Source organism: Dermacentor silvarum, chromosome 6 (genome assembly GCF_013339745.2).
Source record: "Dermacentor silvarum isolate Dsil-2018 chromosome 6, BIME_Dsil_1.4, whole genome shotgun sequence".
Taxonomy (NCBI): Eukaryota; Metazoa; Arthropoda; class Arachnida; order Ixodida; family Ixodidae; genus Dermacentor; species Dermacentor silvarum.
The window spans coordinates 38,280,642-38,293,054 of record NC_051159.1 but is presented as its reverse complement, the minus strand read 5'-3'; the positions used below and the strand labels follow the sequence as shown (position 1 = coordinate 38,293,054).

At 45.0% G+C, this 12,413-nt stretch overlaps 1 protein-coding gene across 11 annotated transcripts in view; it reads left to right on the top strand.

Annotated features, from left to right (window-relative positions):
• The window catches only part of LOC119455432 (DNA-directed RNA polymerase II subunit RPB2), a 209,761-nt gene that overhangs the window by 46,048 nt on the left and 151,300 nt on the right, over positions 1–12,413 (top strand). For 2 of the 11 annotated variants that reach the window (XM_049668766.1, XM_037716836.2), the window contains exons 12-13: positions 3,920–4,080; positions 11,873–12,068. The exons of 8 other annotated variants lie outside the window; for them this stretch is intronic. In XM_049668766.1, coding sequence (XP_049524723.1) covers positions 3,920–4,080; positions 11,873–12,068 — 357 coding nt within the window. The remainder of the gene's footprint in view (positions 1–3,919; positions 4,081–11,872; positions 12,069–12,413) is intronic. One more of the 11 variants, XM_049668767.1, reaches the window with a different exon arrangement.

Below are 12,413 nucleotides of genomic sequence, written 5' to 3'. Positions count from 1 at the left end.
TGTGTCGTGTCGCAGGGCAGACATGTTACTAATGCACTCATGTTTTAAATAGGTGACTGTCAAATACTTTTTCTTTAGTCTGAATATAATTATGACCATTGAAATAAAAAGTGCTTCCTAGCTGGGTGGTGGATTTTCATCACACAAGTTTAAAGGCCAACTGCAACGAAAATTTTATGACTGTGTAATGGGGTCTCCAAACGCGCTCTTGGGGCAAAGGGATGATAACGCAGCAGTGCAAACAATCAAAAGGACATTTGTTACACCTTTCATACACCAATGCCAGCTAGCCAAATACCACCAATAAATTATGCCGATGGGCACGGACAAATTGAGGAAGTCCGACTCGCCGCTACAAAGATATTGAGCGAACATGTTTTCCCCCCATGGTGGACACCAATGCCTCATCGTTCACATGTACAGTCACGCGAACAGTGGCACGTTCGAACGATTGAGGTAATCCACCCTGGTGTCCCGCTCTGAAGCCTTTCTTGGGGCGGTCGGCCAGCGTACGAGATAACTGCACATGCCGCCAGAGAGGAAGAGGCTACTCCCTCTCGTGCCCGAGTAACCCTGCCGTTAGGTGGTGCTAACAGCATAGCAGTTGTGCCATCTCTTGTGCTATTCTGCAGCTACACCGATCGCCGGCGGCACACGGCTATGCAGAGAAGCCAAATTACAGGAGGTGCGAGAACCATGCAGAGAAAACTATATAAGGGGACGCAAGAGAGTCAAGCGTCCCCACAGACCTTAGCTACCTTAGACTGAGTCGACCGAGAAAGCAACTACCACTATCTGTAGTCAAGGATGAAAAGTAGCTGAGGCTCGGTGCAAAGTGCGCGTAAAAGTCATGGCCGGACTCGGGCCGTGGTAAAGTTTTGCCATTTCGCTCTGGCAGCATCGCATTACGGCATTGCTTGCTGCTGCATCTACACCATAGCTGCTGCATCGGGTTCTCCTTCGTGACAAATGCAGTTCTTCCTGACAGCGTTCCTGGCGTTGTGTCGGAAAGGCTTTGTCAGAAATCCGTGTCTAAAAGTGTCCGATGTGGAGAAGTGCAAAGTGTCTCGAAGATGATGCACCACCAGAAATGATTGCTTGAGGATGTTGCCCCTGAGTCTGACAACTTACCTTTGCTCTTTGTGTGCCATCGCAACTATCGTACTTATAATAATCCTGATAGAGCGCTTGGCAAGCATATCTTGCACGGGTAAGTGACTGTGCTCGCGAAATGTAGCCTGTGCAGCTTCGTCAAGTGCAGTTTGCATGCTTTCTGTGCGTTAGCTGGCCCGCATCTCACTTGCCTGCTGTGGTGCCGTGCATGCTTACGCCCTGAAATCTGGGACAGGAAAGACATGTTCTGCCTTGCTCTGTGAAGCGTTGTGTACTGCACAGCCATTGCTTGTGTTCGAATACATGTTTAAGCACCCAATGGCCACGCAGTGCGGCGGCATTTTTGTAACAGCTCAAATTATGTGTGCTGCAAGAAACCAGACCAAGAGAGACATCCAACTTGCAGCTGTTGAGCAGGGCACTTGGGTGCAACTAAGAGATCAGCAGATGTGTATGGTTCTGGTACTTTCACCACAGCTGCATTGCTACCGCTCACTGCCAGGTGCCCGCGTCATCTGCTTAGGTGCTATTTGGATACAGATAATAAGAAAAGTAGGCAATTACCAGCCCTACGGCTTTGCTAAGATTACTTTGATAGTATATGCTATGCATCTATAGGCAATTTAGCCCAAATAATATTTTGCTTCAGTTGGCCTTGAAGTAGGTGCAATGGAAATTACATATTGCTTCTGTCATATGCTTCCGCAACATCTAAGCTCTTCTTGCTTACTATCCCAGGTTGTTGCAAATGTTTTATTTATAATAAACAGGAATGACCTGCCCTCTTGGTAGTGACATTCTAGGGAGAAATGGGAGAGAGAAAGTGAACTAACAAAGGACAAGTTAAAATTGTGCGGACAAAGACGTATCAGAGAAAGATTGTACAACAGTCCACAGTCCTCTTTCTGACCATTGGCTTCCCTCTTGACTTTTTCCTTTGCGGAAAACTCGAGTGATGAAGGGCTGCAAGTACACTGCTTATTATACTGCGTATGTGCTGGGTAAAGGCTATCCTATACGAGGTGGAAGACATTGGTTCACTTTCCTGTGTTACACCTCAAGCAGTGATCTGCAGATGTCTGGTCCGATATGACGTGCTTACTGTCCTTAACCCTTTATGCCAATTAGTTGTGTTGATTGAAAACTTATTTTCACTGCATTTCTTGCATCTCCAGAATCATAAAAAGCATACAGCTGCAGAATAGATTGAGAGTTTTCAGTTCTTTTGTGAGTTTTGTCAAGTTCACAATGTGGACTCCATGTGAAAACTCACGGAAGTAACATTAGATATGCGAACATAAAATAGTTTATTTCATGTCTACCGGACTTGAAATGCACCTATCCAGCCACCTGAAAATTACTGGTGCAATGCATTGTGAAAAACAATAAAAGAAGTGAAGCCGCTGCATACAATGACATACTCACACCAAGCAAAATGCCCAATGACATACCTTCGTACTTGTTTTACTAATACAATTTGCCTGTGTAATTAAAACTTGCGGCACTCTTTCAATCAGAAGCGTTTCAAGATGTATGGGACACATTTTAAATATCCTCACTTTAATCAATGCTGTTGCTTTTGATGCATTATTTTGGCATACACATTTGTGTACATAGCGTCTGTAAGGTTAAACTTTCGCTGTTCATCCACAATTCTGCCAGGGCTGAATTCACAAAGCGTTTCTTTCGTATGTAATCTTTTCCATTGCCTAGCCGCCTTTGCTTATAATATTTCCAGATTCAGGATTGGCTGAAATTTTCTTTTCGAACAATTCTAGCATGAGAGATTTGTGCATACGGGCCCTGGGTCCGTATTCATAAAGCCTCTTTTTAGTGCGCATATAGCCTCTTTGTTAGTTGAGCAAAAATATGTTACTGGGCCCTTGGCTGGACAAAATATCAATAGGCAGGTAATAGTGGGGTAAAAGGCATTGAAGTATTGGAAAAATGCTCTGAGTAGCTCGCTTACGGTTAAAGAAAGGAAGGTGTAAGCGGCCACTGGCAGAGATCGATGTGGGTGACATTGCGTCACCATGTACATAGCCTTATTATATGCACCACGTTGTGCAAAGTATGACCAATCAGTGTCCACCTATGCGATGTTTGTATATCATTACGGTCATTAGTCTTCCTGAATAGCGATCTCCATCGCATCTTGCCAAAGTAGGTCGAAGTTTGCTGCAAGATGCAGAGAGCATTGCTGATTTACATAGGCGTAAGCTGTCAAGTCTTTCTCAGTATCTGTAAAGGCTCCTTTTTTGGGACCTCGGAAACTTTGTCTCTTCCCACTGCATGCAAAAGACTTTCTTTGGTCACTCTAAACTGTCATGCTGCACAGTTTTGGCAGCATAAATCACTCCCCTCTTGCTGCCTCCCTGGAGCTGCTATCGTGCAGCCTGGCAACGGGGGAACTGTACAATGGTTTACATGATACTGGTGAATACAGTATTTCTTTTCTGCATTACAGTATGTATTTCATGGCAAATTTTTGGCATGACAGGCACGGGTGTTCGTCGTTTCAGTTCTCCACTTCCATTGCAGCACCTGATGGTGATAGGTACCTGCTGCTTTGCACCACATTTAAATAAAATGCGGGTTTTTACAGCTTGCCCACCCAACAAAGACGAAGGTGCAAACACTATCAGCATCCATCCTGTGCATTTCACCTTTCCATTGTTTCATAATGGGTTTTTTATGCTACTGGAAGACTGTGCCACTCCCTGACAAAAGAAAGCATTTAGCCCTTTCTGCTGCTGGTTTCATTTTACAAGTCTGGATTTACACATGTGCCTGTTTTGCTGCCCAGGTGATGTTCAATGGACACACAGGCCGAAAAATTAATGCACAGATCTTCTTGGGACCTACTTACTATCAGCGACTGAAGCACATGGTGGATGACAAGATCCACTCCCGAGCTCGAGGTCCTGTCCAGATTCTCGTGCGGCAACCTATGGAGGGAAGGGCTAGGTAAGCTGCTGTAATCAGGTGTTCCTACTCCAGGGCTGCACAACATATGGCCCGTGGGTCAGGGCAGATTTTTAGTGACTCGCAGCTGAGTTTAGACTTTTGTCGTGTACTGGTGCTTCAATCAGAGTGTGATCTAGGATAAAAAAGTATGACAATTTTGTCACCAAACACACAGCACAACATGAACCGTTTGCGGTGTCAGGTACATTAAACTAAAAATATCTGTGGGGCAGATAAAAAGGGTGCACGACCATTGAACATACTTGTTAACATACCAATTCCACGACCGCATTATAGCTTCTTGTCCATAGAACACCATGTACGGTTGAATTATTTATGACGAACTCAATAGTTCCGCAAAAAGTATGCATTATATCAGTAATTCATTATACATAGGCTCGCCCTTAAATACGCTAAAACATTAACCATGCTAAAGCTGGCATCAGCAGTTACAATATGGCAGCAATTTGCTCCTAAAACCAGATTTTCAGTGTCATTTTTGCTTCTGGTGCATTCTCACACTTAGCTGCAAATTTCTGTTAGAAATGTACATCTAAAGAACAAAATGCGGCGTCGCTTAGCTCTTTGAAAACGGCGCCCAGTTCCGACATGCCGCCATTCTGCGAAGGTTTTGTGTACAGAGTGGCCTCGGCATTATGACTGCACGTTGGCGACACAAAAGCTGTAAAATTACGTTATCTATGTTTTTGCAGACGAAAAAAATGTGATGCTCGAAAGTCGGAACACCACACCACCTTATAAGGTGGACATGAACCTTATAAGGGTCACCGATGGAATGGGACCCCAGTGTGGAGTACAAATAAACACATCACATAGTGCTGCGTAGTAAAAGAGTCTATGAAACTATGTTAAAAAACAAATTATCTTGGGCAGCAAGGGGCGGAAGAAAGAGGCTTGCTTTCATACCTTTCATGCCAGTAGTCCTGTTGTACTGTATTTACTCGCATAATGATCGCACCCCTAAATTCTGTCGTAAAAATTCGATTTTTTTTCCCCCGCGTAATGATCGCACCCCGAACTTGCCGCAGTGATATGTCGTGTGCCAAGTCTAGCTGATGATCATCATGTTTACCATTTGTCGAATGTTACGTAAATAACTCTTCAAGACTCACCAAGTGAACTGCACACACCAAACAGATTCCTAATTTTTGCCCACCCTTGGCGGAAACGTGCCGTATTAGCATAGCAGTAAACACAAATGCCGTAGTTTTCACCACATGCCCGCCATGTGTTTCTACGTCTGTGGCAGCTGAACGCGCCCATCTGTTTCTGTCCTCTAAAAGCGGACATGGCTATGCTGTTGCCGCAAATTTACCGATTTAAACGAAATAATTAATTATTTTGACGGAAGAAACTGTTTTGACACGCGTGACGCACTCACTACCTCCATGACTCACGAAAAAAAACGCGTTCGCTTAGCTCCGTCAGCCGCCATGTTTGTTTTGATGACATGGTTTTGATATCCCGCAGTGTTACAGCGGCAGCCGCCTGTTGGTTGACTTGTTGTAATGCCGCAACAACAAGCTGCCGACGCATTCCCATAATTCCTGAAAAAGCCACGTCGCCGCCATCGCCGCGTTTTTTCACCATTCTGTAACGTGGTGGTGTGCTTTGTGGTGGCTTGTATGAGTGCCGGTTCACGATGGGGCGATACGCGAGTTTCACTGCCGCGTTTAAGCTGAAGGCGGTTGATTACGCGTTCGAGCACGGCAACCGCGCTGCCGGCAGGCATTTCGGCGTCGACGAAATCAGAATTAGGTATTGGACAAATCAGCGTGAGAAGCTCATTGCTACCAACAGCACGCGCCGCGCTTTCCGCGAACCCAAAACTGGCAAGTTCCCTCACGTTGAGAAGGCAGTCCTCGAATACGTGAGGGACGTTTGCAAAGACAGTTGTGCAGTGTCGTTAGAAATGACACGGACGCAGGCACGCACAATTTCCCGGAGGCTGGGAATTGCCACAAAGGACTTCCGCGCTAGTTCCGGCTGGACGACACGCTTCATGCGGCGAAATGGACTGTCACTGAGGCGGCGGACGTCGTTGTGCCAGCGACTCCCATCCGCGTACGAAGACAAAGTCATCGACTTCTATAGGTTTGTCACGAAAATACGCGAGAAGAACGGCTTCCTGTTGTCATAAATAGGCAACGCGGACCAAACACCTTTGACATTCGACATGCCTCGAAGCACTCCGTCAAAAAGGTGCTCGGAGTGTCCTCGTAAAAACGTGTGGTGCGGAGAAGCAGCGATGCACTGTGATGCTCGTAGTGACGGCAGACGGGCGGAAGCTGCCGCCATATGTTATTCTAAAGCGGAAAACTATTCCGAAGGGAAAGTTTCCACATGGGATCCACATCCGCGCTCAAGAGAAAGGGTGGATGACGGCAGAACTCATGGTAGACTGGATTAGGTCGGTCTGGGGACAAAGAGCAGGAGCACTTCTGCTTCCTTCACTGCTTGTGCTGCATAGCTTTCGAGGCCATCTCGTCGACAGTGTCCGTGTTGAACTTAAGGAGCGGCGCACTGAACTTGCAGTGATCGCTGGTGGTCTAACGTCGCTGCTACAGCCTCTGGACGTATCACTGAACAAACCGTTCAAGGACAATGTTCAGAGGCTGTACGCAGAGTGGATGGCGGCGGGCGACCATGATTTCACGCCAAGCGGCAAAATCAGGAGACCGTCCGTGGAAGTCCTTTGCTCATGGATTGTCGGAAGCGTGGAGTAGCATCTCCGATGAGGTGGTCGCCAACAGCTTCAAGAAGACAGGCATATCTAACGCGCTCGACGAAACGGAAGATAACCTTCTGTGGGACTGTGATGACACTGCCGGTTCCGACAGGGAATCGAGCGGCGACGACACTGACGCCAGTGACGCTTCAGACTCTGAATGAAAGTTAGGGGGTCAGTGAATGAAAAAGGGCAATATGCAATGCATGTAGTTCCTGCGTAATGTGTGCGTTTATTACAAAGGTAAGCCTTACTCTACTTTTATTTTTGGTTATGTTCATGATAGCTATCGTAATAATTCTGATACACGACTTGTTTGCGTTTTCGGGGCTCAAAATATTATTTCGCGGAAAATTTACCCCACGTAATGATCGCACCCCGAAATTTGCGTCAATTAAAAAAAAAAAGTGCGATCATTATGCGAGTAAATACAGTAATTCGAATCAATAAAATGAGCAGAGCTATATTGAATAACTTCTAGGGTGTTGTGTTTACATTTCTAGGGTCCCAGACTGATGAAGCTTATTCCAATTTCTGTCTCATTAATGTTTCGTAAAGCAATAGTTTTAAAGAGTTTCAACTATTAAAAATTAATGATTTGAATAACCAAAAGTGCAGTTAGCATTATTTTTGTTTGAGGGGCGTTCATGAAGTTCGTATTATCAGTGCGACAGATTTAGAAAAGGCGTGCACAATATGCATCAAAATAAGTGTGCGTCTGTCTAGTTTTAGCGTAATATAAAACTAATGTTCTATATAATACCGCGCAACACCACTAGGGGGCCAAAACAAAAATGGCACCACCCATTGGGAAAGTTGAAGCACGTGCAGTGATCCGCTTTCTGTATTTGAAGGGACAAGATGCCAAGACGATTCACGCCGAGCTGGTGGCAGTGTACAGTGACAATGCCCCAGCCTATGACACTGTTGTCAAATGGCACAGACGATTTCAGTGCAGTCAAACAAGCCTGATCAACTTCGAACGAAGTGGCCGCCCTTCGCTCGATGGTGAACCACAAATTGCTGTGCAAGTGGAAGCTCTCATACTCGCTGACCGGCGGATTACTGTTGAAGAATTGGGAGGACAGGTTAACGTAAGTGCAGGCTCTCTGCACAACATACTTCACTACAACCTGCATATGACGAAAGTTGCCGCGCGCTGGGTTCCGTGTTTGCTGACGCCAGTGCAAAAAGACTTGCGGAAGGAAGCAGCCGCAAAAAATGTTGATGCTTTGCGAAAGCAACCCTGACCGACTTTTTTGAACGCCTGATAACCATGGATGAGTGTGCGGTGCACAATTATGACCCTGAAACAAAACTTCAAAGCATATTTCAATGGAAGCATGGAAACTCACCAGCGCTAACAAATTTGAAGGTTGTGCCGTCACGACGCAAGGTCATGCTGAACACCTTCTGGGACTGCTGTGGTGCTCTTCTCACAGATTTTGCCAGCAAAGGCCAAACTATTACAGCAAAGTACTATTACAAGCTTCTCAACAAATTGCGAGGTGCTATCAAGGAGAAGCATTGAGGAAAGCTTATGAAAGGCGTCCATCTGCTCCATGACAATGCACCGGCTCACTCAGCACTTGTGACGGCGACACATTCAGCCTCCTTAGGCTACTGAATTTTGCCTCACTCGCCATATTCACCTGACCTCGCACCAAGTGACTTCTTCTTCCCTCACATGAAGAGCACACTGCGCAGAAACATTTTCGGGACGACGAAGAAGTCATCGCTCAAGTCGAGCTCTTCCTGAACTCTCAAAATGAAAAGTTCTACAGCAGTGCACTGCGGCAGCTCTTGCATTGTTGGCAGAAGTGCATGACTTTGGGAGGAGATTATGTAGAGAAGGAATAAACTTCCAATAAAATTTTGTTTCTTTGTCTCTCTTTTTTCATGCCAATAATACAAACTTTATGAACGCCCCTCGTAAGGTTAATATGGGTTGGTCAGGCAAAGTCCAATATGATATGGATTCCTAAGTAAGTGGAACCCCGATTATACGACTTTGAGGGGGCCATACAAAACCGTCGTATAATCCAGGTGTCACATAATCGAAAAACTAAGAATATAGGCAGTGCGCTCAGTCTTGCCCAAAAAATGGGTACAGACCGCCTGAAAAAGCCCGTGGCACGAACCTGCACTGCTTCCAAGGAAGGTAGATAAAATTGAAAAATTACCATATTTATTTGATTGTTACGCGAGTTTTTTTTTTTTTTTTTTCATGACTTTCATTGCTTGAACTCGACCCTGATGTTACATTCGAATAATGGCAAAAATTGATCACTTTGAAACAAATATTCTGAATCTCGCGATATTTAGCGTTACGATGGCAACCTGTCACCTTACGTCTTGATCCAATCCATAGACAAGTCGACTAAGTCAGAACTTGTTTTTGGTAGGAATCGGGGCTATTTTCGCTGTGCTTGCAACTTGTTACGATTCTGCAATACCCTACGGCATTTTGCGATTCGACTCCATTCATTCGCGACGTTATGGCGATGCAGTGCATTCGGTATGACGGTCGCTTCGAGAGACAATCAATTTTGATGGCCGAAGAGCTGGGAAAGTCCATCGTGGCTCGGTGTCTCGTTGTCTCGTTGTCAAGGATTCGACGATTTGCAGATGACGGGACCAGTGGCAGGCCCACTATGCGAGGCCAGTCGGGAAGACTCTGTACAACTTAAAAACTTAAAGTGGCCTCGTAGTAACCCCGAATGAAATGATTTTGCGGTCTTTTAAGAAGTAGTACTTAAATCTCAAACAAGCTCGACGGTATCTGATGACGATACTTGGGCGATCACTTTTGGAGCTAGTTTCGCTTTCGAGAGATTCGGCTCGTTCCGGCACTGAACCCCTCGAAGTATACTGCCGACAGCTCTCGTGGTGCTGTTAGCGAGCTTAGGACAGCGCCAGAAATACTTGTCAGGGTCACTTTCAGTGACGAGCCGCGCGAAATTTCGCGAAGGTGAAACTATCTACGAAAGTGATCACCTGAGAAGACGGCCCAAGGAAAGCTCCGTCACCTCTTCAGACGACCATGATGAGTGAAGAGAACATTTCCAAATTGCGATTCATTAAGTAAAGGTACCGTTGCTTTTTCCGTTCATCTAGCGTTACATTAACGGTCTTATTTTCTTTATTTCGCGGACTGGAAGGGGGAAATATCGGTATTTGCGCACGTCGTTCCAGCCATCAGCAGTGTGCTTACGTACCAGTTTGAGTCTTCTTATTTCTTTATTTCGCGTGACTGAAATTGAATCTCGCGTTACAATCGTGGTCACGTTACATTCGGGTAAATACGGTATTGCGCACTCGTTACCAGCCATCAGCAGTGTGCTTACGTACCAGTTTGAGTCTTCTTATTTTCTTTATTTCGCGTGACTGGAAAGTCGCATCTCGCGTTACAATCGTGGTCACGTTACATTCGGGTAAATACGGTATTGCGCACTCGTTACCAGCCATCAGCAGTTTGCTTACGTGCCAGTTTGAGTCTGTTTAGAACTTTTTTTTTTTTTTTATCTCAGACGGTACCAGAGAAACATTGTATGAGGCAGGTCAGCGTAAAATTGCGTCGTATAATAGAGGTTATTAATACATTATTTCTGTGGGAGTTTTGCCAGGACCAAACCAATTCGTTGTAAAATGCGGGTCGTTGCATGACCAGGGGCAGTCTAATTGAGGTTCCCCTGTAATTGTACAAGTTGACAGGGTCTAATGGAAAGTGTTTTGCAAGACACATTAGGGGTCTTTGATACGCACATGAATTGACGTTTGTTAACATTTAATTTTATTAGCCATAGATTACACATATATCAAGATCAGATTGTGGACTTCTAGTGCCAGAGTTGCTAGTATAATTCGACTTAAATATTACACAATCACGAGACAAAAGCCAGGGTTACGGGCTATGCTGAAAAGACTGCGGTCATGCTCATTTATGATAACTCCGTCCCCCCCCCCCCCCCCCACAGTGTGCTGCTGTAGGTGGCTGGTATTCGTGTATGTATAAATCAAGAAACCCCTGTTATACTTACCAAATGTCACCTGAAACAGCAAAGGCCTTGTTGCTTGTCCCTTCTGAAATAGTCTTTCTTTTTATTTTTGCACAATGCATTGTGGCCAAATCATGGAATACTAGATCATGGGGCTTTGCTTGATCCAAACGCCAAACATCGTTAGGACAAATAAATGTGCTGCTCGTCGCTCTCAAAATGGTTGTGAAACGTGTGCCAGTGATTCAAGCCAGCGTCAGCCAACAATAAAGTTATTTCACTCACTCACTCTTCACAACATAGCTGGCGTGGTTGCGACATTAAAAAATATTCCACGTGGCAGCACTAATGAATCGCGATGCTAGTTTTTCCTCCTTTCACTCGCTCCTTTCGCCTTTATTTTTGCACAGCAAAATACGGTGCTGCCACTGTCTGAAGCTTGCACCTCTCCTCTTTATCACGAGACGGCATGCCAGATGGCTGTGCGTCTGCTTACCAGAGGGGTGCTCTCTTTAAATTTAATCGAGGCTCCCTCATCATCAATCTAAGATGGACATTATATACATTGTACTTTTCTTCTCGTATATATATATATATATATATATATATATATATATATATATATATAATGTGCGAAAATACGATGGCACCAAGATGGTGACATTGCGTTAAATGGAAAGCCTAATTTTCTACCTGATTTTCGTTGGCAGTATATTAGAAAAGGGGTATTTCCCTACGTGATAAACAATTTTGACCAAAATGTTCATTCTAATTGCCAAGTTTCCCCTCAAAGAGGTGGGCATGAAACCTGAGCACCGTGTGGAGAACCCTGATGTTCTTGTTTTTTTTGTTGTTGTTGGGGGGTTGTTGGATGAGTATACATGACATCAGAATCTGGCTTTGTCACACTTAAGCATCCCATTCGGATTTGTGCACTTGAATTGGTTATGTCTGTGACATCGCAGCAGGCTAGAAGGGGTGTCCTCTTCTGCTGCAGCCATAAACTTTGCCTGCAGCTGGTCCCAATGTTGAATATGATGTGCAGAGATGGTGGCCTGCGTTTTGGTGAGATGGAGCGGGACTGCCAGATCTCGCATGGAGCAGCCCAGTTTCTGCGTGAACGGCTGTTTGAAGTGTCGGATCCATACCGAGCACACATCTGCAACCTCTGTGGCCTGCTGGCCATTGCTAACCTGCGCAACAACACCTTTGAATGCAAGGGCTGCCGAAACAAGACACAGGTAATGATGACCTTTTTGCGTCTGTGTTCTTCTTTATTTATTTACTGTTAAACTCTGGGTTTCATGAAGGTGCAAAAAAAGTCTGGAAGGCCGATGTGCAACTTAGGGCCGACTCTGGGACTTTAGAATCTGCATTATCTTGGGGTGTGTGAATAAAGAAATTTCTGCTCATGTAGTTAAGGAGCAGATTGGAGAAAATGGCAGAAAAACGAGAAATTTCATTCTGTTTATAGTTCATTCTCTAGAAGTAAAAAAATACAAAGGTAAGTAGAGTAAAAACTTGAAGAACGTATAGCATCTTTGCCACAAATTTCTAACTGCAGTATTACAAACTGTTAAGGATCA